Here is a 24,068-nt window from a genome sequence, read left to right as displayed (position 1 = left end):
GATTGCACCAATGTAAATTATGTAATCATCAGAAGGTCCTACGGTTTTAGGAGCGCTTTGAACCACAAAATCGCAAATTACCTGAGTCTCCTCACGCATGAACATGATCAGGTGCCTCCAAAAAATTCAATTACACTGACTGGGAGTGCAACCAGGAACAGGTGTCCCAAAAATGCTTATCAACAGTATGGGCATATTTCCTGAAAATCTTATGCAAAGATGCAGTATCTCTCTCTCTCTCTCGTGAAAAGAAAAAACAAAATAATCGTTTTCTGAGTTGTAATTGATTTTATCCGCTCTGGAATCTACCATATACGGTTCAAAAGATTCTTAGCTTGCATTTGGCGCACGGCCAAAAGCTTCTCTATAATCCCTGCTTCGGCCGATCTTTCTCACTAAAACTACAAATATTCTGAATCAGACGTATAGACGTAACAATTAGGCAGCATGTTGTTAAAGTTTCATACGGAAATCAAAATATAAAATAAAACTTGAAGTACTAAATTGAAAACATTGAGAGTATATAATTTATAGCTTAGCCTAAAATAAAATTACTCCGCTATTATTTCTAGCGTGGGTTTTTGTATTATATTTTTTTCCTTCTGCTAAATGGCGTCGTTCTTGGGTTGGCAGCAGTGGATTTTAATTTGATGTAAAACGGTGATGTTTTGGGATGGCTGACGTTGCAAAAAATTACACATCAGATGGCTCGAAGTGTGCTTCGGGTGCTAGCATGTCACTTGACAGTTGACACTCATGTAAACGAGTCTACTAATGGAAGAGCTACTTTTGCTAATGAAGGAAACTACAGAGTATAAAATTTAAATTTTCAAATTTTAGGATATAAAATTTAAACAACCCTAAACTTTAGGAGTGTACTTCAAAATTTATCCTAAGAATTACATAATCTTACAAATACACTTAAATTTACACCACTTGAGTAGTTAACTTTTATTATTTATATATATATATATATTTTTTTTTTTTTGCTAAATTGAGTTGTTAACCTATGATAGGAGCAACATTACTTCCACATTAATAAGTCTGGAGTCACAACTTTTCTCATAACTGTTGAAATGACGAGTTGTAAATGGTAGACAATAAAGTAATATCTAAGATACCTAGATAAAAATCAATAACAATTTGACAACTCAATCATTGTGAAATTTGTTGTGAAAGATATTGTGTATGTAGCATTGCTCCTTTCACATAGGTCTACCACAAATACTGTTGATGTAGGAATCTTTAGTTGGGTTACATGTCCAAAAAGACTACAGTCGAAGGTCTTCTGACCCTGTAAACATGAAAAATGAAACCAATTGAGGGTATTGGTGTGGTACCGGCTTAAAAGTGTCCAATGCTCGAGTAAGGATACCTCAAAGAAAATAATTCTAGAATTGTTGATAATATTGTGTACCCTTTGCTAGTGAGGCGGGTAGGCTTTATATATGAATAAGTGAATGACCGTTGGAAGTCATTTATATGTCTCTCCCCATTATTGGGATACTTATGGTCTTGTCTGTAATGTGTGCTAGTTTAATGGATCCTAGTGACCGCTGAGTAACCCACTATAGCATTGAATGTTTTTATCGGTCACATCCTTACTTTTTTTCTTTTTTCTTTTTCTTTTTCTTTTTTTTCTTTTTTGAGAAGAACTTCCATACTTAATATAGGGTTTAATGTTGTGGGTATCTGAGGGCAGAAGGTCGTCCATATGTTTTGGAGACCTTCTTTTCCTATATTCATTAGACATTTTTTATAATGCACCAAAGATAACTTGACACATTAGTCACGGGTAGTGGGTTCTAGTTAACTCAACAAGTAAAGTCTCTGATTGTTGAATAAAAAATTTAGAGTTCAATTCCCGCCTGTACTAAAAACTGATTGGTATTTTGGTTTGATGATAGAGAGCTATTATCAGAAGCGAACGCCATAGGTTGAAACTCTTAAAAAAAATAAATAAATAAAAGTCACGAGTTGGATTTATTTTTCAATTAATGCTAACAAGTACCCTTAAGGCATTGGTTAATAATCTATTTTAGGAAAATTTTGACAACTTTTATGAAAAATTAAAAAAATTATCAAAACATTAATTTTTTTTTTTATTTCTTTTCCCATACAATCGTTAGCATTTCTCTATTTTAAAAAGTAAATGGTTTAGCAATGGATGAATAAATTCCTTCTGTGTCTTCCTACTCACTAAAGGATTAAGTACAAGGCATATTAATCACAACCACAAACCATTAAAATATATGCAATATATGCTTCTCACTCCTTGATGCTCTCATAGAATGGGTGTGGAACAAAAGTAATAATAAGTGCGTTTTTACAGCGATGTTAGAGAAGCCCAACCAATAGACCATTGTCATTAACTTTAATTAAGATGGCCTAATGAGTACGCAGGTAATTTCCTTTTCATAGTTTCTTTTAGTTAGAAAGGTATACAAAATCTTCTCCCAAAAAAAAAAAATGTATACCAAAATCAATCTTGTAAATTTTGAAACATTAAAAGTGTGGGAATCAGATCCATTGGCTACAAATCTTTCTTACATACTTTCGGCCACAAATGATAGAAAAGAAGGATGCCTTATCAATTCATCATCTTATGAGGATTGTCCTCTTAATTTGCCTTTCACTTCCTTTCCCTATTCCAAACAGTCCGTTTAACACCTATGATTAATGGAGTGACTCAACAAAGGCATGAGAAAGTAGTATCACTTGTAACAATGATACCAAATTATCACTGTAAAATCTCAATGAGAGAATGTCATGTAATTTAAATTTATACTGCTTTATGAGAATGGTTCATGTGGGAGTTGGTCAGGAGATAATCAGGCCTTAGACCGAATTAGATCGAGCTATGCAGTCATCTTAGTCAACTTGGTTGTCGACTTGCAGATCCTTCCCTCAGTTGGTCATTTAAGTTATTTTCAAAATCAATGCATTTCTAGCTCCCTTCACATAAATATTTATTGTGCCCCACAACAAACGATCACATTCATTACAATTAAAAAAGGTCCCACGTATCGGTCTACTAACCTTTTTACATGGTTCATTCATTGGGTTGTTATACGAGTGATTTGGTATTTCAATTAAAAAACGTCTCACGTATCAGTCTACTAATTTGTCTACATGGTTCATTCATTGGGTTATTATACGAGTGATTTGGTATAATTATTGCTAAAAGAGATACTTTTTTTTTTCTCCTAAAAAAATAAAAAGAAAAGAAAGAGAGATACTTTTTTTCAATGACCCTTCGGCATTCTTCTTTGCATGTTCAAAATTATAGCATTAATGGAGGAGTGAGTCACCCACAAACGCATTGCACTACATGGATGATTCTCAAGAAAACTTTATTTTTTATATTAATTAAAAAAGAAAGGTAGCTATATGTTAAATGATATCCTATAAATGGACAAATTTTCAGGATAAGCAAAGTGCACTAGAGGAACCTTATCATATATGATATGTCGAACTATAAACACAATACTTTTGAGTTATCCATCGTGCTTTTTACGTGGGATTGAAGTCGTCCGCCGTGTTTTGATAGCGATTATCGAATATGTGTCGGAATTGTAGTGTTTGATTTGGTGGAAATATATCTTCATTGGCGAAGGTTTAGATTCGGATCAGATCTCAGCGTTTGTATAACTAAATTAATTTGGGAAGGGGCGTCTCCAATAGAATTTTCTAGAGCTAATTACAAAGAAATTAAAACTGATGTAAATTTTTTTTTTTTTGGGATAATTTGATAGTTACAAATGGAAATAAAAGATTTAAATCCTGAATTTAAAAAAAAATAAAAATAAAAAACTAATTAAACTACAAAACTCTTAACAATGTAAATATAATTACATTACTTGAAAAACATGATACAATTATAAAAATATTACAAAAGAAATCAATAACAAAAGGAGCTCATAATTCATTTGCATTGATTGAACAACTATAAACTCAATCGAATTTTTTATGAATATAAGAGTTTGAATCTAAATTTCACTACTCCATTAAGGTACAACTATTCTCAAGGATAAATGAAATAGTTATTGAAGCTGTGATAACGCTCTCGATAAATAAACCCGTACAATTTTTTTTTTTTTGGGTTGGTTGGTACTAAACTAATAAGTAACAACCACTTAACCACATATTTCTTTTTATGTGAGATAATCGACACTAATCTAATCACTCTTTTAGACAAGAAGGTAGTTTTTAACATTTGACTCTCCCTCCTAAATCTTAGGCTTTCTCCTAATTGTCAATTTTCACATGATATGTTAAAAATCTTATATAGCTCAACTAATTTGCATCTTTTTTAAAGCTTTCAACGAAGACATTCAACTTTCATATCCCTTCCCCTTTAACCATTGATGTATATAAAAAAAAAAATCATGACATTTTTTTTCATGATAATAAATCAGGTTATTTTCATTTCATAAACAATGAGGTAATTTTAGCATCAGCCAATTCCATACATAAGCTCACAAATTATTTTTTCACTTATTCACATCTTGCACCCCACATATGACAAGAAGGAATTCAGAATAAGACAAGGCCACGAGCTTTTTTTCCCTTTTATTTATTTATTTTTTTTTTGGGGCCGTGAAATGGTCAAGGTGCAACAAAATGCAACACCAACACCACCAGATATGCCAAAGGAACTTTGTTGCTTAGAGTTTTGAGCTACCTTTTACATAGATTCCCAGACTTCCAGTCAGTCTTTGTTAGTGTTTGGAATTTCTTCAATTCTATCTCTAAAACATAGAAAATACTAACCGAATGATTTTGGGCACACATCCTGTCGGTTTTGGCATTTCTTCTTCTTTGTTCAGAAAAGAGAATATGATTATTCAAAAATAAATAAGAGTAGCATCTGGCAAGTGCAAGGTATAGAATTTGCTAGAAAGCAAAATACCTTGCCTCTTGTCATGGACCATGGGTATAATAAGCCCAAGTTTGCCTGCATGATTCTTTTTTAATAAGAATATAACAAACCTAGACCTTTCTTAGTCAGCAAATTTTTGGATCAGATTGTTGTGATCTTCCAATTATGCTTGATGTAAGAAATCACTAAGACCATGGTACTCTCTCTATTCCTTTTCCATTAATTGTAAAAAGAAAAATATTAAATTAAGCAAATCCATGTCACTACTGCGTGGCCCTTAAGAGCATCTAAATTCTAAAATCACCACAAATATGGGAATTGAAGAACAGAGAAAGAAGTGTGATAAGAAAACTATAAAAAATAAAATAAAATAAAAAAATTTTAATTTTAAAAAAAAAAAAAAAAAGCTTTCCTTCCAAAGTCGTAAAATATGAAAATACTCTTCTTTTTATTTTTATCCTTTTGAATTTTTAATAACCTCCACAAAAAGCTAGCGTAGGCAGCCCAAAAGAAGAATACTGACCACATCCACGCAACCTATTTGCCCCTTGCATTTTCCAAGATGTCCCAAATTCCCAATTTAGATTCTCTTGCATTTTGCCATTTTCTGAACAAAATCCTTTCAATTTTGCAATTCTATTTCATGGTGAAAACGTTTTTAGTGAATCATTTTGTTAAGTGAATTTAGAGGTCGAATCTTGTTGCGATAACAAGCGTCTTCTATTAAAAGAGATTTGTAGGTTTTTGAGTTCACAAAGTAACCTTTCCAAAAAAATAAATAAATAAACTTAAGAGCCAGACTTATTACCGATCATCTCTCCTAAACTCCTGCATTATGTTATAATACAGTAAAGTGTAAGTTCATTTGAGGAGGTGTAATCATAATAATATGAGACTAGTTATGAAAAGTGAAAACAAGATGTTTGAAATTTTTGCCTCAAGTCACATCTTACAGGAATCTCAGATTCTTAGTTAGGATTAGTAGTCCAGGTTGTTCACCATTTAGGTTTTGCACGAAGCCACAAACTCCTCCCAAAAAGAGAAAAAGAAAATGGAAGAAAAGAAAAGCACCTTGTGCAAATTGAGCATAAAGGAAAGGCCATAAATGTCATTTGCAAGAGACGCTAAAAGCAAAGCTTGAAATCTGCTTACATCTCCCAAAAACTTTGATCCCCCACTTTCTTCGCTTTTCCTTAACCCCTAAGTCTCCTCCTCCTTGTTCATCTTCTTCTTCTTCTTCTTTATTATCTAACGCAAAGAGCATCCAAAACAAAAGCTTTTATATGTGTTCTTCAATGGCAGATACAGAGCCTATCAACATGATCAAACACCAAAAACTAGTTACAGAGCAAAACCAAACAAACCCAAGTAAGTATTATTCACAGTTTCTATACAAAGCACTCATAGTTACAGTTTTCTTAGTCATTCTTCCTCTGTTTCCTTCCCAAGCCCCTGAATTCATAAACCAAACTGTATTCACCAGAAGCTGGGAGCTTCTACACCTTGTTTTTGTCGGTATAGCCGTTTCTTACGGGCTATTTAGCCGGCGAAACGATGAAACAGAGAAAGATTTTAACAACTCTAAATTCGATAATGCGCATTCATATGTGTCTAGATTCCTTCAGGTATCATCGGTTTTTGATGATGAGGCCGAAATTCCATCTGGGTCGGATGAGAACAAGGTTCAAACATGGAGTAGTCAGTACTATAGGAATGATCCAATGGTGGTTGTAACTCAAGAGAACTCTGTTCTTGATGAACAGAGAAGTACAAGTTCAATAATCGGCGAAAAGCCACTGCTTTTGCCTGTTAGGAGCTTGAAATCACGTGTGCCTGACCCAGGTGTCGTTGAATCTGGTAATGAATTTGAATCTAGTGGCTCCTCTGGAGGTTCAATTAGTAGGTCTAATTCAAAACTGAGTTCGAAAAGGTTTTCGGGCAATTCGAATAATAGAAGTAGAAACGGGGAATCTGGAGGTTCAACTCATGTAGACTTGGAGGATGAAATGATGGAAAATGATGTGCTTCCTTCACCAATTCCATGGCGATCAAGGTCTGGAAGAATGGAAATGACAGAAGAAGTTGATAGTCCTCCCATGTATACTCTGTCTCCTTCAATGGAGGAATCGGAGTTTAATCGGCTTGAGTCTCGGTCTTCAAGGTCCCAAATCTCTCGCTCATCACGAACCAATTCCAGTACTTCTTCACCAAAGCTGTCTCCTTCAACATCACTTTCTTCGCCAAGGAAGATATCTCCTTCGTCTTCTATGTCAACAGAGTCGCAAGCCAAGAACGCAGAGGATTCGGTGAAGAAGAAGAGCTTTTACAAGTCTTCTCCCCCTCCTCCACCTCCACCGCCCCCACCAATGATTCCTAAAGCATCTTCGATGAAGCTGTATTCTAGTTCGGTTAGTGAAGAGTTTTCATTGGAGAAGGATGTGAGGCGAAGCTTCACGAGTGTGCCAAAGGACTTGAATGGAAGCAGAGGTGAAAAATTGATGAGCAGAGTGAATTCAGGGGTGGAATCAATGCCTAGAAGCCACGTCGATGGTTTGTCAATGGGAAAGTCAGTCAGAGCAACAAGAGCTACTGAAGCAGTGGCAGGGGCCTGGACCGTCGGAGATTTCGGAGAAGATGCAATGAATGGAAATTTGGAGACATGGCCAAAGGAAGCTCAGCCAAATTTTGTGGAAAAATCAGGCAGAAAGACAATGGGATTTGATCAAACTTCATTCAGGACAGAGAAATTGAGCCGTGAAAGTGGACCCGTGATGTCAAAGCCAACTTTCATGGAGTTTGAAGAGGAAGAGAAAGAAGATTTTGTTGACACAGTGACCATGGTTTCTGATGAAGACACAGAAAGTGAGGATGAAGATGTTAGAGAGAGTTTTATCAAAACTGGTATTGGGGGAAGTTCAAGCAATGGAGCAAGTTCAAACAATGAGAACGTTGCTTCAAGCAGTGTCAATTATGGAGGACCTGATGTGGATAAGAAGGCTGATGAGTTCATTGCCAAATTTAGAGAGCAAATTAGGCTTCAGAGAATTGAGTCTATCAAGAGATCGAGCGGGCAATTGAAGAGAAAGTCTTTGAGGTAAAATTGAAGATCCTTCATTCCCCAATAGTTCAATAAGATGGATTCAAATCAGGGGTTAAAAAACTTCCCTTCTTTTTTTCCCTTTGTTTTATGTTTCTTTTCTGGGTATGGTATACAAAGATTTGCATGGTTTACATTTGTGTAATGGCCAATTGCACCGGAATTGTTGATGATCATTAAACTTGCGTCTTCTTGATTATGTTTTTTTTTTTTTCTTTTTTGGCCAGACTTATTTATGGTTTTCAGTTCTGCATTGTTGTAATTAAAATGACATCCTTCTCACTATATGTCATGCTCTATTTTTTTGGGGGGTAAATTTATGTATTTGGATGAAAGTTAACAGTGCAGCATTATAGAGCTCTGATTGTTTCAGTTACCACTTACCAACGATTTCCAGAATCTCCTCTGAACAAATACAATTTCCTTTTCAGTTTTGTTTGAATTCATTTTAATACATCATTCAATTGAAAAATGCAAACCAAGTACCATTTTTCACAAGATCTTTATTTTTGTTCTCTAGAGATGATATAAATTCATTTTCTCAAATCTAATTCTATTCCTGAGAACCCAACATTAACCATTTTACAATTTCTTAGATCATATCCAGGTGGTAGATGTTGGAGCAATTAACATGAACCTTGGAAAGCAATACTATTTACATTTTTGCTGAAACCATAAGTTTAATTTTGTAATTACTTTTGGTCAAAATACAAATTAGACCCTCTTAAGTTTGGGTGAATCCTACCTCTTTCAGTCAAAAAAAAAAAAAAAAAAGTTTGGGTGAATTATCATTTTCTTACTTCAGGTCTAGCCTTTTTTTTTTTTTTTGGTCATTAAGCTTTTAAACTTCAACATTCTGGTCAAGTTAGTGCATCATGTATTGTCACTTATAAAACTATCACTCATACGACATCATTTTACTAGATTTATTAGCGGCTTTGTAGAAATTAACGGTCAAGAAGTTAGGTCTGCATTATATTTATATATAAACAGTACAGATCTTATGTAAGAAAGTATGATATTTTACCATACGGTGCATTTATTCAGATTTATTTTATTTATTTAGGCTTCCACCTCAACAAAGTTTACTTTTATATTAAAGTGTTGGTTCATTGAATTAGCCAATGGAGTTTATATATATATATATATATATTTATTTATTTATTTATTTATTATCTATAGTTGTGCATTAGTTATTTATATTAAAGGATTTTATATTATAATATTTATAAATTTTACATAAGAAACTATTTTTTTGGAATAATAATAATAATAATAATAGATTTAGAATTTGGCATCCCTCCTCATATTTAGTAGCTTTGACAACAACTAACATAAAAGCCATGAAAATTTTAATATTTTTTAATTTACTAAAATTAATTTTAACAATTTAGATTTCCTAACTTCTTTTAGTGACATGTAATTGTAGTTATGTGTAGAACTAACATTGTAGTTGCCATATTTATTTTATATGTAATTAAAAAAGTAGTAATAGGATAAAGATAAATACATTTATTTTTTTATATTAATTATTTTAAGTGTTTCATTAATTATTTAAGTATAATGAAATTTGATGTCATTTTTCTAAAATTTAAATGAGGAACAATTTTTTTGAAATATGATATTTTTGTTCAAAAAAATATTTGCATTCTTAATTCTTAAATAGTCCTTGAAATATATCTATCTATGTATCATTCAATTTTTAAATTTGTAAACACGTAGAGTGTAATTAAATCACTACACTACTCTTCTTGCCTTTCTATTTTATCTCTGAAAAGAACACTAAATATTACAATCTTTTATAACAAAAATTGATGAAATATTTGAGAAAACTTTTTTTTTTTAGAAAAAATATTGGAGAAAACTAATAATATGTTAATAATTTTTTTTTAAAACAATTTCAAAATTTACCACACATTATGCAGGAATTCAGTTAATTAGTTCAGTTACAGCTTTTGTAACTTCTTTAGTTTTCTAACCTAGTATTATTTTCATATTGGATTATTAAACCTTCCAAAAACTATTTAGAACTTGGTAGTAGTTCTTATTATAGGTAGAATATTTAAAAATGATGTAAATCCATTGTATTTAGAATTATAAATAGATTGCAGAACTGTTATCATTTGAAAGGAAGTTTTGCAAAAACACATTCAATGCAAATAATTTAATTTAGTATATTCTAGTCACATTCTCTTTTCTTTTTCATATTCCCTCCCATTTCAAAATCTTAAATTTAAAATTTTGTCCCAAAATTTTTAATATGGTAAATTTAATCATTTAACCACATAATTTAAAAGGTGAGGCCTAACACATGGAAAAAAAAGTTTAATATGATGGTAAATTTAATCATTTAACTACATAATCTAATAGGTTAGGCTACCATTTTAAATTACTGATTGTCCAAAAGTTTAAGATATTGGGATTTGCTAAATTTAATCAGTTAACCACGTACTTCTATCTTCTCAAAAAAAACCACATACTTCTAAGTCAAAACTATAAAGATAATATTCAACATTAACGATTTTTAACAGTAATTAAAAATATCTGACTTCTATCTACTTCCGGTATGAAATCAAAAGAACAATCATCATTTTGAAAATAATTTTAAGTTTGTATAGATGTATTCTAATGAACTACTAGCTCAAAAAACTGCAGTTTTACCTTCAATATTTTCCTCCCAACTTGGATATATCAAATCAGTTTGCCTGTTGACAACAATATTTAATATTATTCTAAATTCTTCTACAGACGGTAAGACACCTCAGTGGTCTTTATGTTGCATGAACCTGATGAGCTTCAAAACTTGGAAGTTGCTTTTTGAGGGTCAAGTGTGAAAAAACTGTAGCAAAATTTGTTGTTTTGCAGCAATGGTTTTAAAAATTCTTCGGCAATGCATTTTAGAAAACCATATAAAACACCATTAGAATCGCGTATCAATTAGATAATTAAAAAAGAATTAAGTTAGGGTAAGAAGTGAGTTGTTTATTGAAACAAGGTTGTTCAGCCCAAAATCTTCAAGTGAGAGCTATTTTTGTAAGGCTGAACTATAGACCTTTCCAGGCCCAAAGTTGAGTTCAATTAGCCCCATGACAAAAAATTTCACAGCCCAGCCATAGTTGTTTTATACATCATCACAAGTTTAAGTACTGTGATTCTTTAGTTACAAAAGTCCCATTCAAACTTTCCTCAGCATGGTATTTTAATTGACATTGCCAAAAGGGTGATTTTCTTGGAGATAAGAATTTCTCAACCAACCTAGAACTGTAGAAATACAAAAAATATACAAAAATAACTGTAACACAAGCACCAATAAAAAAATAAAAAATAAAAAATAAAAAATTTAAAAGTTTCCCAAAAACTTGAAATGAAAAATGATTCTAGAGACTAGAGAGAAACTATGAGATTCCAATAAAATGGAAATTGTATTATAAACTGCGTATACATTACAAAGAGAGTTTACCCATTTATGCAACTAAAATAAGTTAACAACTCTTTCTCAAAAAAAAAAAAAGTTAACAACCTCTAACAACTTTAGCATCAATATATGCTTAAATGATTAAATTTATCATATTCCAATAACTTAATTTTTTGGGATAATCAATAATTTATCATAGTATTAGGAGATCCTAAATTCGATCTTTATTCCCTTCAGTCTACCTATTATTTAAAATCTCACGTGTTGAGTATTATCTATTAAAGTAGAGTTTGACCCCACACATAAAAATGAAATGTTAAAAATATGTGGTTAAATTTACCATATGCAAAACAGTACATAAGCGAACGCTTTAAGCAAAATATATAGTTCTGTTCTTAAAGGTGTTATTTTACTCCTGGACATAAAGTAATTCTAAATCTCACATCATGCTTTATAGCAAGCAGAAATCCCTCTCCATATTTGGTTTTTTCCCTTACATATTCTAGAATTTAGGTAAAGTTGTGTGTGACATATATGGTGTATTTGGATACTGCTTATTTTCTGAAACTGAAAAATTATTGCTGAAAGTACTGTAGATAAAAATAAAAGTTAGTTAAAATAGTACAATGAAACCCATAAATAGTGCCAAAAAGTGCAGTATGGCTCATGAATAGTAGCAAAAATAAGCTAAATAGCGAAATAATTTTCATTATTCATCCTAACCCAAATGCACACATAATAGCTACCCAAGCAAGCTTGCTTACTATAGAGTATAGACTTCAATCTTTTCTAGTAAATTAGTAATTGACCAATTTAATTTAGAGTAAAATGCAAAATTGACCCTCTAAGTTTTTATAAATTTCATTTTCAGTCCTCTAACTTTCAAGTTTATTCAATTAAGGCTTTTCCATCAACTTTTGTTATATGTTGTAGTTAATTTTTCAATTTTATAAATTTTTCTTCAAATTTTTTAAATTGAAAAAATTCAATTAATAATTGAAAAATATTTTCCATATTTTTTTTTCCAAAAAATTTTAACAAAAGTCATCGAAGATGCCTTAACTGAATAAATCTGAAACTTAGAAAACTGAAATGAACGAAAGTAAAGTTAGAGGACTGAAATAAAATCTAAAGAAAGTTAAAGGGTTAGTTTGCATTTTTGCCTTTAATTTAATATCCCAATCACCAACAACCCTATTTATCAAGATTCAACACTTCGTATCATATTCTTTTCTTGAAACAAAGAGAAAATCTCTGCTTTCTTGTCTACTACAAAACGTACACAATATATCTCTAACACAATCTCAATTTTCAAGTCTGTCTCTAGCCTCAGTTTGTTCTTTATAACAAGATATAAAAGCATGTTTTGGAATTGCTTTGGAAAACCAACTTGTTCAAATAAGCTTAAGGCGCTTTAGTCTTGATAGCTTCCCAGGTTTCTATAGTGGTCAAATTTAGATGAAACCCAACTCAAATATTAGTCTTACTGAGCTATGTACTTCAAATAGCACTGAATTACAACTACCTCACCAGCCGTTGCCTACCTTCCATTTCCACTCACCATTCTACAATGGCTTTTGTTAATGGGTGCCCTCGTGCACCCGTTAAGGAGACTTTGAAAATGGTCCCATTTGTATTTAAAAATAGCATCAACTAATAAAATTATAGGGAATTTCTTGGAGGATTCTGCATTATAAAATTCTACCTTAATCATTTTAATGCAATTTGTACTTCATGATATATATATAGTTACTATAAGTAATTAATATAACATATGGAGATATCATTTAACCAAAAACTTTAAACTATGAATTTGAGTCTAGCTAGGTTATATTAATCGCCTTCTTGTTATTATTGTTTCATATGAAATTTTATTCACACATGTATAGCCAGTGTATAGCCAGCCTCTGCCATCAAAGAAAACTTCGCTAGACCCCTCAAGTTTCGATTGCAAATTCTCAATCTCATTTTTTATGTTTCATTTCCACCAACCACAGCCTTTCATGTAATCTTTTTACTTTTCTTATAAAATACTCAAGTTTAAAAAGGGAAAGAAAAAAAAAATCAAAAACATGGTATATCATAATTGGTAGAGTAAAAGGTAGACCCTCTTTATATAACATAAAACGGCAAGTACATTACCAGTATGACATGGTACGACACAAATACGACACGAGTATGACACCCTTAATGAAGTGTCCATGCATCCTAGGATTTCGAAAGTGCATGTCAAAGAGTTGAGACAATTCTCTCCATACCTTTGTTAAATAATTGGGAAGAGATGTGATTTTTTTTTTATTTTTTTATATATATATAAATAATTCAATAGTCGGGAAAGATGATATTTGCATTTTGAATGTCTTTCTTAGAAATGCCAAAATGTGCAATTGAGCAATAAGGCTTTTGGGAGGGGAGGGGTCATTTGAACCCTAGTACTATTCTTATGAACTAGACCAGTCAATCTCACTCAATTACAAGGCTTTTGACAAATATTTTCCCTTTATTGAGCGTATGAGAAGAGTGATTACTTGAAGCATTTTGGATGGAGATTATTTCCCTATCATCGATCTACCATTTTCCTCCAGTCTTCCATTCTATAAGCTCCCTGAGTAGTTTGCCTGTACTAATGGACAATTATAAGTTTTTGGGTCTTTATGGGCTAGTTAAAGTTAGTTTATGCCATAAAAGGGAATGTTTAATATTGTTGCTGGACTTGGTAGACTCAAGAATAATCAACATAAAAGGAGATTCACACACATATATACTTAGATTAAAATTTTCATCTTGTTAAAATAAAATAAAAAAAGGAGGAGGACAACCAACATTTAATGTCGATTGCATTGGTGTGATAAACATAAAACATGTTTTCAGGTGTATTTATTGTTGAAAATAAAGCAGAGGGAGAAAGATTTTGTGCATGGGCTTGAGCCTTACGAGTGAGTTTTGTCCTTGTGTTGTAAAATAAGTATTCAAATGAGTCTATACAATGAAGATGTGGGCAAAAGCCCAACCTCTGTAGCAAAGTCATTGGGCTCTTGGCTTGGATCTTGCATTTTTTTTCTTACCCAATGTTAATGCTATGTTGATGTGTCTCCAAGTAATAAGCATTAAGCAGTTTCAGCTCTTCCTTTTGGCAATTTAGACAATTACCTAAGCCCCAATCGCAATCATCTCTCTCTCTCTCTCTCTCTCTCTCTCTCAACAAGTCATCATCAAACAACTCTTTTACGCTTAAACTTATTCGCATTGGTCACAAGTTTATTTCTTTCTTTCTTTTTTGTACAATGTACTTTTATGATATTGATTTGACAAAAAAAAATTATTGATTTAAAGTGAACTTGTCTTTATTTACCAAGGTAAAGGTTGTTGAGTGATTTTATTATTAAAATTTTTACTAGCAATAAATGAAATGTAACCAAAAATATTAAGTAAAAATTTCATAAAGAAACAAGGAAATACTTCATTTAAAGTTATCGTTTTAGTCCAAAAATCATATTAACCCAATCCACCATATTATTAATTCGTTATATAGAAATAATAAATAAAAAAATATTTATAAAAAAAAAATTATTACCAAGCGATTAGAGAGAGATGAAACACTATTTCTAGTTACAAAAAAAAATTCACAACTTTTTCATAACTAATAAAGTGGCATGTTGTGATTATTAAATAAGAAAATAGAAGTAGAGTTATGTGAAAGTAATATTGTACTGCTCACAACTTGATACCTCACTATGTGTGAAATAATTGTTGAGAAATAAATAAAATTTGTATCCTTACTAGAAAAATAATAATAATAATAATTTATTGTGGGGGAGAAAAAAAAGAGTTAACAGATACAGTTGCAAGTTTTAAAGCCTCTCAACAGGTAAAACAATTCAATCCAAAAAAAACAGAAGGTAAGACAAAAAAAAACATGTGTTGCCCAAAGTTAAAACAAAAGCGGTGCTTTCTTGTGTAATCAAGATCCCACATATGCAACCAAACTTGAAGATTATGAGGGTTTGGTGTGGGCTACTTGTAAGCTGATTCCATCTCTAAATGTATCATCGCCTAGTCCTTTGTCTTTGACATAGTGGTTGTTATTTGAATTGTGGGGGCACTCGCAAATTGACCTATACCTATTGCAGGACCAGAGGATGATAAATGGAACATCAAACATGATAAAGTTCAATGCAACATCCAACAGAGGATGTGATATTTTTACATGGGGGCACTTATATACTGTCGGTAACTTTTGGGTTTTTGACATAGTTGAACTAGGTGTTATTTTTCGATGATACCAGTACCACTGCACTGGTTCATTTCATTCATACTTCTAAATAATGGAAAGTTGTTACAGCTAAAGAACATACTGAATAGGGCATTATCTTTCTGTGCTATAATTGCTCCTTTTTCTATTGAGGCCTTTGGACTATTCTGGATGAAAGCCTAATTGCTATATTTCAAGGGTGATTTTTTTGTAAGCAAGAACTCCTAAAGGAGAAAGAATATATCTCATACATCCGATATATGTATGATTCATATCTTATAATCGAGAACTTCTAAAGGAGTATAAGATAATTATTGCTAAAGGAGAGGACAAGAACATGGGTATTCATTATTTGAATGTAAGCATTGAGCTACACTTTTAAGAGTGAATCATATAGCTATTATTTTCACCTTTTTGGCTTTTTACCAAATTTTTAAGTTTTATAAGCTTGAAAACCAATTTATTGGTTTCTTTTTCTTTTGACTATTTACTACATAATTTGTTTTATTCACTTTATAATCAAGCTATGGTGTGTGTCTTACAGTATGTAACTATGCACACAATATCACATATACATGTTCTTAACTTAGTGGCTTCTAAGCAAAGTGAAGGGTTTTTTTTCATTATTATTTCGAGAATTTTGGTAGTATTCTACTTGTTTATTTTTTTTATTTTGGAGATATTTCTACTTGTTTAATTGAGAGCTTAAGCAGTCTCTTATTACTTTATTATGATTTATATTCCTTTTGTCCCATTTTATTAAGATTGTTTAGAAAATTCAAATTTTTAAGGGAACATTATTTAATATATTATCTTTTACATAAAAATGTACAAATTTTTAAAACTAGCCTCTTTTTCTAGAGATGACACAAAATGTCCCCCACCTTGCCATGACATACCAGTCCAACCTTGTCAATGTTCCTGCTACTACCTTACTTAATAAGGATGGCAAAATAACTCCATTTATAATCCTGACCTATAATGATCCTCCCTTGAAGAGAGGATGGAGCACCTATAATCTACCCAACCTCGTCTCATTGCCATCTCTATCTTTTACATAAACAGTCCCTTATTCGATTCTTTGAAGTTTTTAAAACCATGAATTTTAAATTTTCATAAAAGAGATGTATTGGCTTTATAAATTAATGAAATGGTATAGTAGGATATTTATTCACTGACTTTTCAAAGAGAACTTCATTTTGAGACCTCCCAAAATAGAATAAATGACTAACAATTTGAGGTGGGGAAGTAATATATATTCTGCATTTTAGCCCCACACACACAAAACAAAAAACAAACAAACAAATTAAAGAAATCAATGGTCATATATCTTTCTGATTTTGATACACCTCGTCACCTCAGCTAGGAAGTGGGAAAGGTCGTGGTACTGGTATGAAACAAAGAGAAATAATTGATTACTGATGGTGAAGCTGCACACCATAGATATGGGTACCCAGATAATTAAAGAGTTTGGTTCGAAAGGAAATCTAATCCCAATATGTAAGTTTGGCCAGCACATGAGGCATAGCCAAGTAAGTTAGTAGTTACAGATTTTGATCAACTACTTTCTTATATTTAAGCTACTCCAAAGAAGGAAATTACTTGATTGGGAAGCAACAACTTTGAACTACAAGAATTCTTGGTGGGTTGGACAAGAAAATTAGAGAAAGATTCCTAATAAAACACCTAACTAGAGCTCTCATTTAGCCGTATGTAAAAAAGGCTCTATATCATGCAAAAGATATGCTTATATTTTACCCCAAAAAGAAAAGAAAAAAATGATTCACTAAAATTCTTTGAGTTTACAAAGAAAGTAGAAACACCCTCTCGGATTTAAGCATCCAAGGGCCCAATGTCGATACAACACTGTTTCCTTCTAGTTATCTCTAACTTGATGGAAAAAAGTTTCCCAGTGCTAATGACCTCCTCCTAAGTACCAGTTATGAGACTCAAATGATAGGGCAATAACATCTTTTGTACAAGTAATTTTGGTTGACCGGACCTCACAAAATCACAATGACTTTGCCCCCAAACTAATGAGAAAAACCCAATCAGTTTGCGGAGTCAGTTGTAAAGTTGTTATTTACAACTATGTATTTTGTTGGCTTTTATTCCATGCCAAATTTGATTGTAATCATTATCAATCGTTTATACCCTGTATCTATTGTGGGATTTGTTGTAAGGGATGTGTGATAGAGAGAGAGTGTGAAAACTCAAACATTTGAAGGCTGAAGAATTCTCACGGGTATGTCGCGACCTAACTTCCCATGAAATGAATCATGTGTCATGCACATGCTGGAATGCAAAGAGTCAGGCCAGTGGAGACAGCTGTGTCTCGCAAGTATCTCGCACGTAAGGCCTTCCCGCGAGACACCCACGAGGCAATCTGTTCTATCAGCCTGTACTGACTGACTCACACTTTCTATACCTATCCTATATATACCCTCATTATCCACAAATGTTGAGGTATGCTTCAGAGAGAAAACCCTAGCCAAACACATAGGAAATTAGAGATTGTCATCTCCACCTTTCTCTATACACTTGCTTGTGGTATCTCTTCAACCCTTCCCTCTCCATTTCCACACCATTGAAAAGTTGATAACTCAAACACTTACCACACTCTTTAAGAGTGCTATGTGACGTTTTGGTGCTGCTGGGAAGCATTAGAAAAAAACCTGGAATGGCATATGCAACATGGAGCTTGTTGCGGGATCCGGGGTGCTAGACAAGACACGGTTCCGAGAAGCCTTGTTGGAGTAGGAGCTTGGAGGGCTTAGGTGCATCGGGTAGATTAGGCTTGGAGGGTCTCTTGCTAACCCATGTATCCCAACTGATTGTCTAGTGGATCGATTTCTGCTTGGAGAGCGGCGGAGAGGTTTTTCGCCGAGTTCTTCGGTTTCCTCTTTGAAAACACGTCTCGGTGTTTTCTGTGTTTGCATCCTTCTTCCCTACTCTTTTATATTCCATTATACTGCTGTGTTGCTTAGTTTATGAATTAGAGTAGCTTATTTGTTCATCCGCTCGCATTTACACTATTCTGCACTTTGTAGTAAGTTAGTGTAAAATCTATCGAGCCGTAACTTTTATTAGGGGGTTCTAAATAACTCTTGTGTTTTCAACACATTTTTCGAGCTTTCATCAATATTCCATTTAAGTTGGATAGATTGAAATGCAAGCTTATGATATGCTCAACGCCCGTGTTCTCCAAAAGAAGCTAACAAAAATCTAGCACTGCTAGCCTTTCATTATTATTAGGAACAGAAGAAGGGGAAAAAAATTTCCTGCACAAAATTTATCTAGTCATTTGGAGGGTACGGAGATGCTCCAATAGGCAAAAGAATATGAACTAAATCAAGATGGAAATATGGCATCAATTATTGTACGAAAGCAATGGCATTTCTCAATCCAAAAGAACAAGCAAGCATCAACTCAAACGGTATGGGGAATAACCAGGCCTGCGCAGAAGTCAGTGTACTCCAAGTAAAGGATATCAAAAGCTGGGCAAGCTCACATCAAATAGCATCCAAATGACTACTATGGATTGCATGTACAATCCTACGTTGATTGGTTCAATTTCCTTAGTAGACAGAGCACGTGCACTGCTCTATTCATCACAGTTAATAAGTTTTATACTAACAATATGCGAAATTACAGATATTGCAGTGAAAACTGAAAACAACCAATTTCATGATTAATTTGTGAACACAACATGAAACCTTTACGCTGGGGCTGTGCCTAAAGGTGCAAAGCGGGACATCAGCCTACCTAAGGAAACCTTTGGACCCATGGTAAGGCCCATCTTTCCAAACCCATCAAGGTTGGACCTATAAACTATCTTGACCCAAAGTGAGTGTTGACCCGATCGAGCTCCTGCAAAGAATTAGTGTCCTCACTACAAATGTTCGGCAACTCGACCTTCCTCGACCCCGAAGATCCTTAACAATTAACTTGTTATGGGATGACATAGTCACATAGCTACACTCTCAAGGGCATCTTCCCCTTTACGAGTCAATCGGTACTGTCTTTGTCAAAAGAAGATTATATCAAATTCCACTAATTCTCACTCAAATCAACATTTATTATCCTCCACCAGTCATCAATTGCATTTAATGCGATTAAACATGCACCCTATGCTTGCAATTTCAAAGGCATTATCCTAACATCCATTCAATTCAAGAGAACAATAACGTAATAGGACAAAAAACCAGATTTTAGGGGAACAATTCTTGTCAAATCCAACCCTCATTTGCCTTGTAAATTCCCCCATCACTCTACTAACCAAGTATGACATTTTTAACTAATTTTACTCTATTACTATTCACTCAAATCCTCCGTATTAACTTAGCCATCAGAGCATCCTTGGTTATAATAAATACGTTCCCCTACCCCTAACAAAGCATTAATTTGTTAACTAGAGTCACCCATGCTTGATCTAATTTGAAATCCTTATATGGCTCTATCTTTCTCAAATAATCCACTTACAAATTACTAACAAAGAGAGCATGAATATTGCTTCTCGTGTTGAAATAAGTCCCCGCCAGATCTAGTTTGAGATCTCAAGATCTTCGCCAAATATTGATGGAAAAATCATTGGAAAAAGGGAGGGAGTGATATCAGTTGGATTAGCTCCAACGGGTTGAGAGAAACCAAAACCAAGACTTGGACCAACTTTGTCAGATTTTAACCATATTGATCAGATCAAATGGCTTCAGGTCGGACAATTTCATGGGGTCCGATAAGATGTTGACAGCCCTATGCATTTCAAAGACAAATACTTTGGCAAATCTATGGTTCGCTCCTAGCATATTTCGGTCAAATCTTGGCATGAAAAAAATAAAAAATAAAATAAAAAACTCTTGACTTAAACATTCATGGCCCTCACAAAGCTTATTTTCTATTTGAGACTACAAGAAAAAGCGAAATGACTAAAGTTTTTGAGAAATGCACAAATTCAATATGGTTCTCATTTAGTGGGTTTCAATTAAATCAAGTATGCTTTTAAAGGAAGGCTGACAAAAGAGTATCAGAACCCATTTTACTCATGACTTTGGAGTTTGGATGTTATGCGGGTGTTTAATATATGTATTTAAAAACATGTATAAAAATATATGTGAGTGAAAAAGTATGTAAAAATGCGTGTAATATTATTTAAAAACTAAAAACATATGTTTAAACATATCTAACAAACAGTTCTTAAAAACTGCCCTTTGATTTTTATTCGCTCTTTTTCCCTGAAAGTATTTCTTTAAAAAAAAAATTCCCAAAAAATAAACAATGGCATAGCCACATTCCAAGCTACAATATGAACAGCCACCAGTTTCCATGGTCAAGTTCAATAGTCATCAAAAGTGGAACGTCTAACCATAATCCACTATCAACTGCTTTCCAAAAGAAAGTTTCAAAAGAATGGAAAAACGCGTAAGGATGGGGTTTCAAATGCTTATTCAGAAAAAGTAATATCAAGTAAAGAAAATAAGGACCAATTCTTTGTCAAACAATAGGACTCAATTTACTTTGAAAATCTCCTTGAACAAGGACTTTGGCTACAATTGAGAGAAATAAAAACCATCATCTGACCCCAACTTTCAACAACCAATCCCACATGCTTCTTTTTTGTCTACAAATATTAACCCAACATGTTTAAAAAGTTAAATAAAGGACATAATAAAGTAAGATTCCTGTGTCATTATAAGCAATAATCATTTGTGGGTTTCCATTAGAGATTAGAACAAAAAGTCACAAACTTCCTTGACTTTTTAAAGGTAAACAATTAATTACTAATTAGAAACGCACTTTACAGACACAGTCTTCCTTCCTTACCCTCCTAAATAAATTAATAAAAACTAAACTAATAAATAGGTCACCCCAACCCCACAGAGAAGAAGGTGGGTCCAATAATACAAAACATGAAGACCCACCAAATCACGTTCTACCAACCATATCTTAGACCCGAACGTCGAACCTAAAAATTGGTACGCTGTTAAAAAACTGAATATATTTGCATCTTTTCTCCGTACACATTATAACAACCTTTGCTATTAGCTAAGAATAAGAATAAGATTACGTTACAATACACCTAGTTTAAGGACCAAAATGGTTTTTTTTCATGTTGATCTTTGCAGCTAATCTACGATCGTGGATGGAGCACTGCATCGAACGGTCGATGTGGGATGGAAGATGGAGTTGGGGCCCACGGGTTAATTGGGATCGGACGCTGGTGAGTTGGCCCCATCTGGTGGGACCTTGCATCAACGGTTGATGATGAAGAAGGTGGGACCCCGACACGCTCACATGAGGGGCACATGGTTAGGGTCGTGGGTGGGGTCATTTGCATGTAGAACTGTGGGGAAAGTTTCAGTGCTCTCAGCTCCTGAACTTCCTTCTGCAACCGCCTATTCTCGTCCGTCAGATTCTCACAACACCTCTTTAGAAATTCGCAGTCAACCTCGGTTTGCTTCAGCTTGGTCCTGTAAATTATATTTCAAAGTCTACGTAAATAAAGCTACTCCAAATGGGTATAACAGTAATCCTCAATATATTAACTTCATAATACCAAAAATACCCTAATAATAAAAATACGAAATAAATTTCTCACCTTGCCCTTCTGTTCTGAAACCAGACCTCTACTTGCCTAGGTCGGAGGCCTAGCTGCTTAGCCAACGCTAACTTTTGCTTCTGCAACCATAAGAAAAACCACCTATGTATCAGAAAAAAGTGCCAGACTACACCTACATGACAAAGAATTCTGTTTGTTTGCCGAGAAAATATTAGAAAGCATCGACTTTTTCTCGCTTGCTTTGGACCTCAAATGTTTTTTTTTTTTCCTTAAAAATATTGGTAGAAGACTGCTAGACTGAAGACCCTCCATCAAGTCTGTGTAACGTAAAAATTCGCTTGGGAATCAAAAACGAGGAAGGCCAAAATTTATTTGCTTTGCTTTACTTTTTCTTTTTTTTTTCTCAGCAACCAGACAAACTTGATAATGATTCAACTGAGTTTTGGTGCATAGTATACTTACTGGGTTGAGGGTGTTGTGCTCTTTGAAGCTCTCTTCAAGAACAGCGGACTGGTCCTTGGAGAGCCTTAGCTTCTTTCTCGAGGTTTCACCGTCTTCTTCGTCACTGATAACTCGAGAGCAAGCTCTCTCAATGTCGAGCTCTTCACAGTGAGCTTCTCTCTCGCTTCGCTTCCCGCTCACGCTAGATAGGGTGCTGTTTGGAGATGACACGCCTGCTTCTTCTTCGCAATCAGCCGTGGATGGAAGCCGGTTCACGTCGATGCCTCGTAGGAAAGATCGAGTCTCGGCTCGGCATGTTTCAGAGTTTCGATCTGCATGTGGGATTGTGAGTTAGAATCAATGAAAAAGATTGAATTTTGATGGACAGATCTAAAGAATAGGACCCTATGACTTGTGAAAAAGTTGTAGATTTGAGAAACTTTGAGTGTGAATAAGAGAAAAGTTGGTTGCTAAAGAAATTAAAGATAAAAAAAAGCAAAGGGAAAAAGTATTATTTTTATTTAAGTTCCTTGAAAGTTGAAAGAAGAAAAGCAAAAATGGCTTCCTTGGAAGGGATATTATGAGCGAAGCTCAGATCTAAGAATGAAAGCCATGCAAATTTTACAAAGTCCATTAACGCACCTGATGAAGGAAAGGCCTCGTTCCAAGAGGGCTTTGGATTGAACCCAGAAGATGGGACAAGGGAAGGCATGAGATTCAGGTGTAGAGAGTGGTGGTTCTGAGTTGAGGTCAAGCTTAGACTCAGACCCAGATCTTCCTTCTCAACCATCATACTTTTCTCTTTGCAATAAAAACCAAAGAAAAGTTCCTTCCTTTGAGGAACTTTGTGTATTCAAAGGACTACTAGGGTTGAAGTTTTAAGCTTCTGGTCTTTAGAGAGAGAGAGAGAGAGAGAGAGAGAGAATTTGGCAAGTGATAGGTATAGTTTGGAACTTTGGAGGGTACTAATGGTGGTATGGTGGGGGTTATATAGAAAGAAGAGAAACTGGTAGGAGTGGTGTATAAGTTCAATCATGACTTGGTGTCAGGAGGCCAATTATCTCAATCATAGCTTTTGCCCCCAAAATAATACCTAACTCTGCTTGTTTGTCTTCTCTACATTTACTACCACAAGTTACACCCTTAACCATGGTAAACAAACAGAGGGCATTTTTCTTTAACTCATCTGTACCATTCACATATTTTGTTTGGTAAGCTGAGCTGCTTAACCATTTTGCTGACTATTGACCACTGACCAGGCCAAAAGAAAACAAAACACAGTAAATTATGACTTGCGACTTATGAGTTTTGAGTTATGACTACTTTACTTTTTCTGTATATATGGATATGATAATTGAATGAGTGATGAAGAAGGCATTTTTCAAAAAAATAAATCATTATAATTGCATCTTAACTGATTAAGGG

The 24,068-nt window shown here is 33.7% G+C and overlaps 2 protein-coding genes across 2 annotated transcripts; one reads left to right on the top strand and one right to left on the bottom strand.

The window, feature by feature from the left end:
* Positions 1-5,827: 5,827 nt before the first annotated feature.
* LOC112032358 (uncharacterized) lies at positions 5,828-8,362 on the top strand. Its single transcript, XM_024065153.2, has one exon. The coding sequence runs from the start codon at positions 6,166-6,168 to the stop codon at positions 7,978-7,980; it is 1,815 nt and encodes a 604-aa protein (XP_023920921.2). The 5' UTR covers positions 5,828-6,165; the 3' UTR covers positions 7,981-8,362.
* A 13,032-nt stretch (positions 8,363-21,394) lies between these two features.
* LOC136064833 (homeobox-leucine zipper protein HAT4-like) lies at positions 21,395-23,690 on the bottom strand. Its single transcript, XM_065767125.1, has 4 exons — positions 23,286-23,690; positions 22,665-22,975; positions 22,242-22,321; positions 21,395-22,113 (listed from the first exon to the last, which is right to left on the bottom strand). The coding sequence occupies exons 1-4, from the start codon at positions 23,434-23,436 to the stop codon at positions 21,774-21,776; spliced, it is 882 nt and encodes a 293-aa protein (XP_065623197.1). The 5' UTR covers positions 23,437-23,690; the 3' UTR covers positions 21,395-21,773.
* Positions 23,691-24,068: the final 378 nt, after the last annotated feature.

Source organism: Quercus suber, unplaced genomic scaffold, assembly GCF_002906115.3.
Source record: "Quercus suber isolate HL8 unplaced genomic scaffold, Cork oak 2.0 scaffold_774, whole genome shotgun sequence".
Classification (NCBI taxonomy): Eukaryota; Viridiplantae; Streptophyta; class Magnoliopsida; order Fagales; family Fagaceae; genus Quercus; species Quercus suber.
This window is presented reverse-complemented; position numbering and strand designations above follow the sequence as displayed.